Here is a 15,000-nt window from a genome sequence, read left to right as displayed (position 1 = left end):
GGTGCAGGTCAGGGTTGTGTGCGTGCGTGGGTTGCGTGTGTTCTAGCTTCGTGTACATGGTCGTGTTTGTATCTGCTTGCGTGTAGGTTCGTGTGAGTATGCGTGAGTGTTTGTGTGGTTTTGGGTGAGCGTGTGTGTGTATAGTTGTGTGGGTTTGTGTGTGTGTGTGTTTCTTGGAGTATGTAAGTATGTTTGTGGGCGTTTTTGTGTACGTTTATGAGTCAGTTTGTGTGCGTTTTTCTGTGTATATGTGTCACCTTATCAGTGCTTTTGCATGAATATGTGTGCCATTTTGTGTGATTTTTTGTACGTATGTATGTGTCACTGTGTGCGTTTTTGTACGAGTGTAAATTTACGTGCGTTCCTATATAAGGTTACTGATAGTGTGTATTGAGTGTGTATGTGCAATACTGTAGCGCAATATTATGGATGTGTGTATTGGTTTATACTCTGGTATAGATTTCTTCATATCATTATGTTCAAATTATTATCGGTAAAGAGAGAGAGAGAGAGAGAGAGAGAGAGAGAGAGAGAGAGACAGAGAGAAAGAGAGACAGAGAGAGAGAGAGAGAGAGAGAGAGAGAGAGAGAGAGAGAGAGAGAGAGAAAGAGAGAGAGAGAGAGAGAGAGAGAGAGAGAGAGAGAGGGAGAGAGAGAGAGAGAGGGAACGAGAAAGGGAGAGACAGAGAGAGAGAGAGAGAAAGAGAAAGAGAAAGAGAAAAAGAAAGAGAAAGAGGAGAGAGAGAAAGAGAAAGAGAGAGAGAGAGAGAGAGAGAGAGAGAGAGAGAGAGAGAGAGAGCGAGACAGAGAGAGAGAGAGAGAGAGAGAGAGAGAGAGAGAGAGAGAGAGAGAGAGAGAGAAAGAAATAGAGAGAGAGAGAGAGAGAGAGAGAGAGAGAGAGAGAGAGAGAGAGAGAGAGAGAGAGAGAGAGAGAGAGAGAGAGAGAGAGAGAGAGAGAAAGAGAAAGAGAGAGAGAGAGAGAGAGAGAGAGAGAAAGAGAGAGAGCGAGAGAGAGAGAGAGAGAGACAGACAGACAGCAATTTACATGCTGTAAGTTCTATTATCTTTATCAAATGACTTAGGGGTATACAACAAAACGAAATTCATGATACTGGTTCTGATGAGACTAATATTTATATAAAAAATAATGATAATACTAACAATGATAATCATAGTAATGATAAAAAAATGATGATAATAGTAGTGATAACAAAAATGATAAAAGTAAAAATGATTATAATGAATATGACAATGAGAACAATAATAACAATGATTATAACGGCAATGATAATGATGATAATGATTATAATGATAACAATAATAATGGCAAGGATAATGTTAATCATGATACTAATAACGATAGTGATGATAATGATGGCAATAATGATGATAACAATATTATCAATAATAATGATAATAATATCCTTGATGATAATGATAATAACAACAACAGCAACACTAATGCTGATAACGGAAATAATGATAATAAGAAAAGCAATGATGATGATAATGATCATAATACATGATGATAATGACAATAAGATGAACAGAAATAAACTTATAGTATTATTAATTTCTTCCCCCAAAGAATTTTACATATGGCAGTTACTTTCGACGTTACAAACAAGACAGACCGACCAACCTATGCACTTTAACACTACCTTGTTAAAAGTTATTCCGCGCATGGACCTTACTTATAACTACTGCGGATTCTACATTTAAAACCTGTCTGTCGAAGTTTTGGACTCTTTTGTAAAAGTTCAGTGGTTTGTTTTCTTTGTTTATATATATTTTTTGAGGTGGGGGGGGAGGTTGGGGGTTGGGGGTTGAGGGTGGGGGTTGGGGGTGTCAGTGTGGGGGTTTATGTATGTTTTTTTGAGGTGGGGGGCTGGGGGTTGAGGGTTGGAGTTTGGGGTTGGGTGGTTGGGGGGATTGGGGGATGAAATGGGTGGGTATAAGTAGGTTGGATAGGTGCGTTGATAGATATGTTAATAGATGGGGAAGTGGCTAGATAAGAATGATGGTGATGATGATGATGATGATGGTGATAAGGATAATAATAATAACAGTAATAATGATAATAATAATAGTTATACAAATGATAATAAAAATACAGTTAGCAAAAAGAAAAAAAAGGAAAAAATGATAATAATTATTTCACTACTAATACTAACAGTTTAAAAAATCTTACTTCAAATACATGAAATCTTTTTAACGCTAAAATTTCATCAATAAACAGATGAAATTGATATTGTTTTTTCATAACTATATTTTCTACTTAGGGAAATAAATTAATCAATCTGACAGCATTTGCTACCAGAGAGATACATCGAGAGAGAGAGAGAGAGAGAGAGAGAGAGAGAGAGAGAGAGAGAGAGAGAGAGAGAGAGAGAGAGAGAGAGAGAGAGAGAGAGGCAGAGAGCATTATGTAAATAGACAGATAGACATAGATATAGATAGACAAACATACAGACAGACATACAACTACACATATAATCAGTTAGATAGATTGATAAATCAGTTGATAGACAGGTAGACAGACACAGACAAAGAGAAAAAGACAAACATAGTCCTAGGAACACTAAAGGTGATGTCACACTAGGACTTTTTGCGTCAATTTTTTTACAATTTTCTGAAATTTTGTCCATTTTTGAGCGAATTGTCGATAATGATCGTTTCCGTCTGAAAACCTTTCCGTCAACTTTTTCAGCCAAACATAGTCAAATCAAGAGCTATATCCGAGAATGTTAGTATTTATGTTAAATAAAATTGTCCAAAAAAAAAATGAGGGAAAAGTGCTGCTGCGACTGCAATTTAAAAGAACGATTTCCAGCCTTATCCTTATCTCTTATCAAGCGACTCCAGACCCCCAGATAGGACGACAAGGAGGCTTTTCGAACGCTCCAACTCCGGGACCTTCCTGAACGCAACCACCCTCCCCCCTCCCCCCTACCCCCCCCCAAAAAAAAAGGGAAAATGAGATTAGAGAATTGCAAAAGCCTTGAAATTAATTTACGTTGTTACACGGGGTGGAATGCATCGCGAATGCAGTATGGTTTTTGGGGATGAATGTATTCTGAATTTAGTCTGAATGTATAGGAATTAATTTGAATGCAGTTTGAATGCGTGGGAATGCAATATGTATGTAGTTATTAACTAGCTAGCGGGGAGGGTAAATCTACTACAATTTGATATCGCACAAAATCTGGATGAAAAAGCGAGAAAAAAGAAAAGGGAAAAAAGAAGGAAATATAAACAAAAAACAAAACAAAACAAAAACAACAACAACAACAAGAAAACAGACAGACTATAATAAAACAATTACTCACACACACACACTCATGTCAATCAGATAGAGTCCCTTTAATTCCCCCAAAACAAACAAACAAACAAACGCATCTATTAGTGAACTCTTGAGAAAGGTCAGAGGTAGCGACCGCCGTGTGTTTGTAGGGGGAACGAAAGAAGATGATGATGATGGAAGAGGAAGGGGAGGAATAGAGAAAAATAGAGGAAAATCTCTTCCTCTCTCTTTCGCTCTGTCTGTTAGTCTCTCTCTCTCTCTCTCTCTCTCTCTCTCTCTCTATCTATCTATCTATCTATCTTAATCTACCTCCCTCCCTCTTTCTCTCTCTCTCTCACTCTTTTCATCACTCTTTATCTCTCTCGCTTTCTCTCTGTCTCTCTCTGCCTCTCTCTCTCTCTCTCTCTGTCTCTGTCTCTGTCTCTGTCTCACTCTCTTTCTCTCTCTCTCTTTCTCTCTGTCCCTTTCTCTCTCACTCTCACTCTCTCTCTCTCTCTCAATCCCTCCTCTCTCTCTCTCTCTCTCTCTCTCTCTCTCCCTCTCCCTCTCTCTCTCACTCTCTCTCCCAATCCCTCCTCTCTCACTCTCTCTCTTCCTTGTTTTCACTCTCCGCGAAACACGTAAACCAGCGAGACGCGAATAAATGCAATAAGAAATATGCACAAAAGACACACACGAACCAGCAACAACCAGACAGAATGCGAACACTCCAGCCATCTCCCTTGTTGCATATCAACACTATGCCATCCGTCTTTGCATCACCACTCTCTTCCTCTCATGCATACCAACTCATCCTCGTGTCAATGTTTACCACGTTGTTTTTTTTTTTTCTTATTTTTTCAAATTTTTCTTCTTTTTTTCATTTTTTTTTTTTACTTTTTTTTCTTTTTTTTTCTTTTTCTTCTTTTTCTTCTCATGCATACCAACTCATCCTCGTGTCAATGTTTACAACGTTTTTTTTCTCTCTCTCTCTCTTTTTTTTTTTTTTTTTTTTTTTTTCTTTCTCTTCTTTTTTTCATTTTTTCATATTTTTAAAAAAACTTTTCTTCTTTTTTTTTTCTTTTTCTTTTTCTCATGCATACCAACTCATCCTCGTGTCAATGTTTACAACGTTTTTTTCTCTCTCTCTCTCTCTTTTTTTTTCTTTTTTTTTTTTTTTCTTTCTCTTCTTTTTGGTTCTTTTTTCATATTTTTTTAAAACTTTTCTTCTTTTTTTTTTTTTTTTTCTTTTTCTCATGCATACCAACTCATCCTCGTGTCAATGTTTGCAAGTTTTTTTTTCTTTTTTCTTTTTTTCTTCCTTTTTTCATAATTTTTCCTTTTCTTCTTTTTTCATATTTTTTTCTTTTTCTTCCTCTCATGCATACCAACTCATCTTCGTGTCACTGTTTACAACGTTGTTTTTCTCTTCTTTTTTTTTCTTCTTTTTTTCATATTTTTTTCTTTTTCTTCTTATTTTTTCATATTTTTTCCTTTTTCTTCTTTTTTCATTTTTTCCCTTTTTCTTCTTCTCATGCATACCAACTCATCCTCGTGTCAATGTTTACAACGTTTTTTTTTTTTTTTTGCTTTCCTTTTTTCATATTTTTTTCATATTTTTTCCTTTTTTTTCTTCTTTTTTTATATATTTTTTCCCCTTTTTCTTCCTCTCATACATACCAACTCATCCTCGTGTCAATGTTTACGTTTTTTTTATTTTTTTTCTTTTTTTTTCGTATTTTTCGTTCATATTTTCCATATTTCTTTTTTTCTTCTTTTTTCATATTTTTTTTTTCCTTTTTCTTCTTCTCATGCATATCAACTCATCCTCGTGTCACTGTTTACAACTTTTGTTCTTTTTTTCTTCTTTTTTCATATTATTTCCTTTTTCTTCTTTTTTTCATATTTTATTCCTTTTTCTTCCTCTCATGCATACCAACTCATCCTCGTGTCAATGTTTACAACGTTTTTTTTTTCTTTCTTTTTTTTCATATTTTTTTTCTTCCTTTTTCTTCTTCTTTTTCATATTTTTTTTTCTTTTCCTTCCTCTCATGCATTCCAACTCATCCTCGTGTCAATGTTTACAAGTTTTTTTTTTTTTTTTTTTTTTGCTTTTTCATATTTTTTTCTTTTTCTTTTTCTTCTTTTTTCATATTTTTTTTTTCCTTTTTCTTCTTCTCATGCATATCAACTCATCCTCGTGTCACTGTTTACAACTTTTTTTTTTTTTTTTTTTTGCTTTTTGGTTTTTTTTTTTCCCTTTTTCTTCTTTTTTCATATTTTTTTCTTCTTCTCATGCATACCAACTCATCCTCGTGGCAATGTTTACAAGTTTTTTCTCTTTTTTTTTCTTTCTGTTCTTTTTTTTTTTGTTTTTTTTTATTCTTTTTCATATTTTTTCCTTTTTCTTCTTCTTTTTTTCATGTTTTTTCCTTTTCCTTCTTCTCATGCATAATACATATCATCTCTTATTCATATCACTGTTTACAAGATTTTTTAGTTTCTTTTTTTTCTTCTTTTTTTTCGTATTTTTTACTTTTTTCTTCTTCTATGTATATTCTTCTCATCCTCGTGTCTCTGTTTACAACGTTTTTTTCTTTCTCTTTTTCTTCCTTTTTTCATATTTTTTCCTTTATCTTCTTCTATATTCTTCTCTTCCTCGTGTCACTGTTTACAAGTTTTTTCCTTTTTTTTCATATATTTTCCTTTTTCTTCTATGTATATTCTTCTCTTTTTTTTTTTTTTTCCTTTTTTTATTTTTTTTCCTTTTTCTTCTTCTATGTATATTCTTCTTTTCCTCGTGTCACTGTTTACATTTTTTTCATCTTTTTTTCCCTTTTTTCTTCTTTTTTCATATTTTTTCCTATTTCTTCTTCTATGTATATTCTTCTCATCTTCGTGTCACTGTTTACAACGTTTTTTTTCTTTTTTTTCATATTTTTTTTCTTTTTCTTCTTCTTTGTATATTCCTCTCTTCCTCGTGTCACTGTTTACAACGTTTTTTTTCCCATTTTTTTCTTCTTTTTTCATTTTTTTTTCTTTTTTTTCTTCTATGTATATTCTTCTCTTCCTCGTGTCACTGTTTACAACGTTTTTTTCTTTCTCTTCTTTCTTTTCCTCCATTTTTCTTTTTTTTATTGTTTTTCCTCTTTCTTCTTCTATGTATATTCTTCACTTCCTCGTGTCACTGTTTACGTTTTTTTTCTTCTTTTTCATATTCTTTTTTCTTTTTCTTCTTCTATGTATATTCTTCTCTTCAACGTTTTTTTTCTCTTCTTTTTTTCCTTTCTTTCTTCTTTTTTATATTTTTTTCCCCTTTTTCTTCTTCTATGTTTATTCTTCTCTTCCTCGTCTCACTGTTTACAAGTTTTTTTTCTCTTTTTTTCCTTTTTTTAAATATTTTTTCCCTTTTTCTTATTCTATGTATATTCTTCTCTTCCTCGTATCACTGTTTAGGTTTTTTTCTTCTTTTTTCATATTTTTTCCTTTTTCTTCTATGTATATTCTTCTCTTCTTCGTGTCACTGTTTACAACGTTTTTTTTTATATATATTTTCCTTTTTCTTCTTTTATATATATTCTTCTCTTCCTCGTGTCACAGTTTACAACGCTTTTTTCTCTTCTTTTATTCCTTTTTTTCTTCTTATTTTCATATATTTTTTTCCCTTTTTCTTCTTCTATGTATATTCTTCTCTTCGCTCTCCTCTCACGCGACCGCCTCTCTGCAGGAGTTGCAAATCCAATCCCTCCTTGTCTTGCATATCTTGCATAAATGTGTTTACTTCTCATGTATTACGTTCTTTGCAAAGCACATAAACAGTTTTTTTTTATATTGTTGTTTGTCGCTATATCGCTATATGTATAACAAACTATATATATATTTAATACGTATATCGCTATATATATCAAATTGTATATATATTTGATACATATATCGCTATATATATCAAATTATATATGTATTTAATACATATATCGCTATATATATCAAATTATATATGTATTTAATACATATATCGCTATATATATCAAACTATATATATATTTGATATATATATCACTATATATATATTAAAAATAACCCGTTTTTTTTATTGCTGTTTGTCGCTATATCGCTATACATATATCAAACTATAGATATATTCAATACATATATCGCTATGTATATATTGAAAATAACCCGTTTCTTGTTGTTGTTTGTTGTAACTCATTATTCAGTCATCCACTCACTATTATGAATATGAGGATGAATGACAGGTGAATCTGTCTGTCTATCTATCTCTACTATTTCCCCTCCCTCCTTCCGTCTTTTCTCTTTCTCTCTCTCCTTATCTCTTTCTTTAATTCATTCTCCTAAGCACTGTTTCTGTCCTTTCTCTTTAGCTGTTTGTTTCACTGTCTTTCTGCATATTTGTCTGTTTGTCCCTTACTATTTTAATTGATTTTATTCTAATTGTTCTTTTTTTTCTCTTTCTGCTTCACTTGTCATTTCTATTCTCTCTCTCCCTTCCTTTCCTTTGTTTTCTTTTTCCTTTTCTCTCTTTCTGCTTCACGTCTCGTCTCTATTCTCTCTCTCACTTCCTTCGCATTGTAATTTTTCCTATTTTTCCCTTTCTGCTTCACTTCTCATCTTTATTCCTCTCTTCCTTCCTTCGCTTCGTCCTTTTTTCCATCTTCTTTCTTTCTACTTTCTACACTTCTCATCTCTATTCTCTCTCTCCCTTCCTTCGCGGCGTCTTCTGTTTCCTCTTCTCCCTTTCTGCTTCACTTCTCATCTCTATTCTCTCTCTTTCCTCCTTCGCCTTGTCTTCTTTCTCTCTTCCCTTTCTGTTTCGCTTCCCACTCTATTCTCTCTCTCCCTTCCTTCGCTTCGTCCTTTTTTCCACCTTCCTCCTTTCTACTTCACTTCTCATATCTATTCTCTCTCTTCCCTCCTTCGCCTTGTCTTCTCTCTCTCTTCCCTTTCTGCTTCACTTCCCACTTTATTCTCTCTCTCCCTTCCTTCGCTTCGTCCTTCTTCCCACCTTCTTCCTTTCTACTTCCCTTCTCATCTCTATTCTCCCTCTTCCCTCCTTCGCCTTGTCTTCTCTCTCTCTCTATTCTTCCCACGAAATTCCACAAGTTGTTTGTTTATCTCGACTCACACGCTAAAAAGGGGAGTGCAAGTTAAACTGATCGATTCCGCATATCTTTACATAATGCAAAAGTGGTGACCTAAAAAGCGATAGTGTTGGTTCCATCAAAGTGCCATTTTTTGAAGTTAAATTTTCGTTGTTCAGCATACACGCACTCGCATTTGTGTACATATGCGTGTACAAACACATATACACGCATTCGTACACAGACATGCACACACACACACACACACACACACACACACACACACACACACACACACACACACACACACACACACACACACACATACACACACACACACATATACACACACACACACACACACACACACACACACACACACACACACACACACACACATACACACAAATAAAGTAAAAAGAGAGAGAGAGAGAGAGAGAGAGAGAGAGAGAGAGAGAGAGAGAGAGAGAGAGAGAGAGAGAGAGAGAGAGAGAGAGAGATAGTGTTTGTTCCATCAAAGTGCCATTTTTTGAAGTTAATTTTTCGTTGTTCAGCATACACGCACACGCATTTGTGCACATAGAAGTGTACAAACATATTTCTATACTTGTACATGCACGTACTCGTAGACAGACATGCACACACACTCACACACACAAACAGCCATACGCATAAACACACACATAAACACACATACACATAGATAAGGTAAAAAAAAAAAAAAAAAAAAAGAGAGAGAGAGAGAGAGGGAGAGAGAGAGAGAGAGAGAGAGAGGGAGAGAGAGAGAGAGAGAGAGAGAGAGAGAGAGAGAGAGAGAGAGACAGAGACAGAGAGAAAGAGAGCGAAAAAACATCCTCTCATTCTCTCTTTGCTTTCTGATTTCTTTGTTCGTTAGGCAGAATCAGCCTTATGGAATGGTCGAGACGGAAATACAAAAATACTGAACAGGAATATTATTACAAAATACATCCAGTATCTCTTCCCTCCCCAAAAGGTTTATAAGAAATCTAATTTAATGAATAACAACAATAATGATAACAATAACTTGGCCAAAACTAATTAATATATGATAATGAAAAACAAATGAAAATAAATAAAAGAATATATATATTTCCTTAGTGTAGATGCGAAGGAAGGGAGAGAGAGAGCAGAGACAAGGCGTGAAGCAGAAAGAGAGAAAAGGAAAAAAAGACAAAAAGAAGGAAGAGAGAGAGCGAATAGAGACGAGAAGTGAAGCAAAAAGAAAGAAAATGAACCAATTATATAAAAATTGATATACATTATATATAACACTAAAATAATGTTATTTTCCTTCATCTCCTAAAATAGCAAATCAACAAACAAACTCTATAAAAAACCCTAATTCTTCAAAATCCACCTCACTGTACAAAAGGAATTACCGAAATCAAAATAGATTATTAAGATTAAACAACATCACCGTGGATCATTTTCCCCTAAAAAAAGAAATAATAATAATCCTGATGATGGAGAATATTCTTATTATATCTCCTCTCATTAATATATATATATATTTTTTAAAAGCCTATTATCTCTCATCAGTGTGATCTGTTCAGTATGATTAATCTTTTTGTTTTAATGATTACAGATTGGTGGGAAAATTCGTACATGGGATTAAATATACATACCGTATTAATATTGAAAAGATGTTTATGTACAGAATAAAATACATGAGTCAGTACATACACATCATCAAATTAACATACACATATATAGGAATTGTGCACATAAATCAAACGTACATGGCTAACGCACATAGAAGGAGAATACACACGAATCACGTATACACACAAACATACAAACAGTACACACGAAATAACACACACACGATCAAACTAACATGTACACATACACACGAATATTATACACGGATTAGCCCAAACATATACACATACAAATGATGTACATGAATCAGCCTAACATACATACACGTGATAAAACGCATACACATTTACATACAAATAATACACACGAATTTACCTAACATATATACACACATATACAAATAATACACCGGCTAACCTAACATACAAACATATATACAAACAACATACACGACGAACCTAATATACACGCATACATACAAATAGAACACACAAAACAACCTAAAACACACACACACACACACACACACACACACACACACACACACACACACACACACACACACACACACACACACACAACCAATACACAGAATCAAACTAACACACAAACACACACACCATTCATGTTGACTTATGTAGAAAAGGTATGAATGTGGATGAATATCTTCACAGAACGATACATCTCTTGTATTGTGAAGATCTTTATCCTCATATCTTAACCACACACACACACACACACAGACACAGACACACACACACACACACGCACATACACACACAAACACACACTCACATTCACACTCACTCTCACTCACACACACACACACGCACACACACACACACACACACACACACACACACACACACACACACACACACACACACACACACACACACACACACACACACACACGCACGCACACACGCACACACACACACACACACACACACACATACATACAAAAAATACACACATGCCAATTCTCACTCGATTTTTTCTCTTCCTCCGCAGATTTAGCCGGTGTCCGAGTGCCGTAATCCGTGAAGAAAAAAAAAAAGTTTTTTTGTTTGTGTCTGTGAAGAAGCTTAAGGAACTTAAAGATGGCTGCCTTTATCGCCAAACAGATGATGGGGAGTCAACTTAACGCTGTAAAAGGTAAGTGAAACAAAACTTTAATAATTAAGTAGGATTGAAAGGAAGAAGAAGAAAAAGAAAAGGTCATTTGATATAAAAAATATTCTCAAACCATTAATGATTAAGTAGGATTGAGAACAAGAAGAAGAAAAAGAAAGAAAAAAAATAGTCATTTGATATAAAAAATATTCTCAAACCCTTAATGATTGACTAGGTTTGAGAACAAGAAGAAGAAAAAGAAATAAAAGAAAGTCATTTGATATATGAATATTTCCTATTTTGATAGATTATTATTTTTTTTTTATATCTAATGATAAGCCATTCACGTAAGAAGAAGAAAGAAAAAGTAAATATATATAAAATAACAAACAGACAAATGATCTATCAGAATAGAGAGAAAAATAAACAGATATAAAAACTAAATGATTTATTAGAATAGAGAAGAAGAAATAAATAATGATAATAATTAGATATAAAATTCTGAGTGATTTCCTAGAACAGAGAAGAAGATTGATAATTATTATCTATCAAAAGGTAATAATTATGTCAAAATTATCTAGAGAAAAAAGTGGATTGTATTATCACTTAAAGAAAATAATCATAACTTGTTGATTACTTCTTAAAAGATCAACGCTGTCTAAAAAAAATAAAAAAAAAGGTCGACTGATGAAATTATTTATTCAGAGAAGAAGAAAAATTAACTGTAGTTTGAAATTCGAAGAAAAAGTCATATCACATTTATATAAAGAAAAAAAAAATATGGACAGTAATTAGATATTCGAGAAAAAATATATGTATATATATAGAATAATTGTATTTAGGTAATAGGAAAAAATGAAATGATTACTTATTATAACTGATCAATTACTTTGTAAAAAAAAAAAAAAAAAAGTGGGGAAACTATGCAATGATCACATTATTGAACTTACATCTTTTTTTATTCAAATGAATAATGATTACTCAAAGATTTAGAAATGAGTGGTGATATATGAAATTTATAGAAACATTACAATCAAATGATCAAATATCAAGAGAGAAGCCTACTTGATTAAGGAATATGAATTTAGAGAATAATATGATAAATGATGAATAAAATAATCCGAGAAAAGGTAATGAATTATCAAATATTTAAAAAGGAAAATGAATTGAATATATAGAGGAAAAGAAGTAAACAAGGGAGAGAGGGAGAAGAAGGAGAGAGAAGAAGGGGAAGGAAAGGAAGAGAAAGAGGAAGAAAGAGAGGGAGGGATTGAGAGAGAAAGAAAGAAAGAAAGAAAGAAAGAAAGAAAGAAAGAAAGAAAGAAAGAAAGAAAGAAAGAAAGAGAAAGGAGAGATAAACAGACAGATAAATAAAGAGATTGAGAGAGAGACAGGAATAAATAAATGATAGCTAGTTAAAGGATTAAAAAAGAAACTACAATTAAATAGATTGTATCAAAATATAGAACGCTGATAGAATATATATAAGATGAGAATTATTAACCAACGAAAGGATTACTTGTTAATTGATAATGAGCAATTAAATAACACATAATAAAATATGTATCAGATGATGAATAAGAGAAAATTTGATAAAAAAGAAGCAATCAAATTACTGGAAGATATTGCAGAAAATTGAATATGATAGAATTAGATGGATGAAAATAACTGAGATATATACAAAAGATAAGGAAAAGTAAGAAGTAGTTATGAAATAGTCTCAGATAGACTTGATAATAGTTATCGAAATGAGTCAATTAAGATGTCCTCTGGCTTGATTGACGAAGAAGTAATAGATTTTTAATGGTATTCATGAATGAGAATTCAGTTAGTCAGTTTGGTTTGTTTGTGAAGTATATATCCACTGTTGATGTGATTCTATAAAATGTCAAAATGAAAAAAAAAAAAAAAAAAAATCAAATGTCATATAACCAAGACACACATATATGCAACAACAACATTAATAAATTCATGTAGCTATTTTCTTTCTATTTCTGTTCTTCTGTTCCTTTTCCTCCGTTTCTCTTCCATCGTTGTCTTTCGTCTTCCTGCATTCCCTCCTCCGTTTTTCTTCTCTTTATTTTTCCTCTATGTCTCTTCCCTCAATTTCCTCCGCTTTTTCTTTTTCCAATTCCAATTTGTCTTCAGTCTCTCATCCTCTTTTTCCCATTCGTTTCTCTTTCTATTTTATTCTCCCTTTTCCTTCCTCCTCATCCCCCATTTCTTCCTTTTCCCTTCGTTTCTCTTCCTTCATTGATCCTCCGTTTCAATTCCTCCTTTGTTCCTCTGTTTCTCGTCCTCCTTTTTGTTAAATTTTTGTTTCTCTATATTAATATTTGAGTTTATTTACCGTTATTATATATTCGATAATTTTCTACCCTATATTCGTTAATTTTCTCTACTCTATATACTTTAAATCTTATTCAATATCTGTTGTTCTACATTCGTTAAAATTTGCTCAGTTTTTCTTACGCTATATTCGTTCAATTTTGTTCCATTGTTCTGCCATTTTGTACCATCTATCATTTAAGCATCTATTCCACGAACGAATTTTAATCATCGTAAATATTTGAATCATTCAGCCAACAGAGATCTGCATGAAGGTGTAAGGAATCTTACTTCGTTATACAGTAAAAGTAATAATAACGATAACATTGATAATAGCAATAACAATAACAATGATAATTGCAATAACAATAACAATAATATCAATAACAATAACGAAAATGATAATAATAATAAAATGATAATAATAATAGTAGTAATAATAATATTATTGATAATAATAATGATAATGATAATGATGATGATGATAATGATAATGATGATGATGATGATGATGATAATGATAATGATGTTAATGATAATGATAATGATACTAATGATAATGATAATGATGTTAATGATAATGATAATGATGTTAATGATAATGATAATGATGTTAATGATAATGATAATGATGTTAATGATAATGATAATGATACTAATGATAATGATAATGATGTTAATGATAATGATAATGATGTTAATGATAATGATAATGATGCCGTTAAGATTGCAGAAGCTAGTTAACACGTTGCGATGCTAGTTGCAAGGGAAAAGGGCAAGGAAGATGGAAATAAGATAATGCAGAAATGATAAGATGATGTGGAAGGAAGATAGGAACGATTGAATGATAGAAAAAGGTAATAAATTATAGAAAAAGGTAATAAATGAGAAGTGTTATGATTTGATTTGATTAAGATAATGATAAAGAAATCAATAAGAAAAATAAAGAAAGAAACAGAAAATAAGTAATGATGAAACAGATATGAAAAAGGAAAAATGGGAACAGAAAAAATCACGCATAATTCGATTAAATAATAATAAAAAAAACAGTAATAATTAAAGTGATTTTAGAGAGAAAATATTAGAACAGAAATTAAATTTAATGAACATTAGAATAAATAGAAATAATGACAAAAGAAGCAAATAAATAGAAATAATGACAAAAGAAGCAAATAAAAGGAAATGTTAGAAAAAGAAAAAATCAAATGTAGTAGAAATAATAATAAAAAAGGAATTATCAGAACAAAAAGAATAATAAAAAAGACAAATTCATGATGATGATAAGGAAAAAATCCCTAAAAAACAGTAACGAATCTGATTAAAAGAAAAACATATATTGCAATAGAAAAAGATAATAAACACATAAATAAATAATAAACATATAGATAAATGATAAACATATAAATAGCAATAAACATATAAATAAATAATAGACATATAAATAGATAATAAACATATACATAGATAATAAACGTATAAATAAATAATAAACATATACATAAATAATAAACATGTAAATAAATAATAAACATATATATAAATAATAAACATA

At 31.9% G+C, this 15,000-nt stretch overlaps 1 protein-coding gene across 1 annotated transcript in view; it reads left to right on the top strand.

Moving 5' to 3' along the window:
* The window catches only part of cpx (synaptic transmission protein complexin), a gene marked incomplete in the record, with an annotated part of 796,948 nt that overhangs the window by 409,501 nt on the left and 372,447 nt on the right, over nucleotides 1-15,000 (top strand). The window contains 1 exon segment of the mRNA XM_070131451.1: nucleotides 11,019-11,162. Within this exon segment, the coding sequence (XP_069987552.1) occupies nucleotides 11,108-11,162 (55 nt within the window).

The sequence above is a fragment of the Penaeus vannamei genome, chromosome 16, assembly GCF_042767895.1.
Source record: "Penaeus vannamei isolate JL-2024 chromosome 16, ASM4276789v1, whole genome shotgun sequence".
Taxonomy (NCBI): Eukaryota; Metazoa; Arthropoda; class Malacostraca; order Decapoda; family Penaeidae; genus Penaeus; species Penaeus vannamei.
This window is presented reverse-complemented; position numbering and strand designations above follow the sequence as displayed.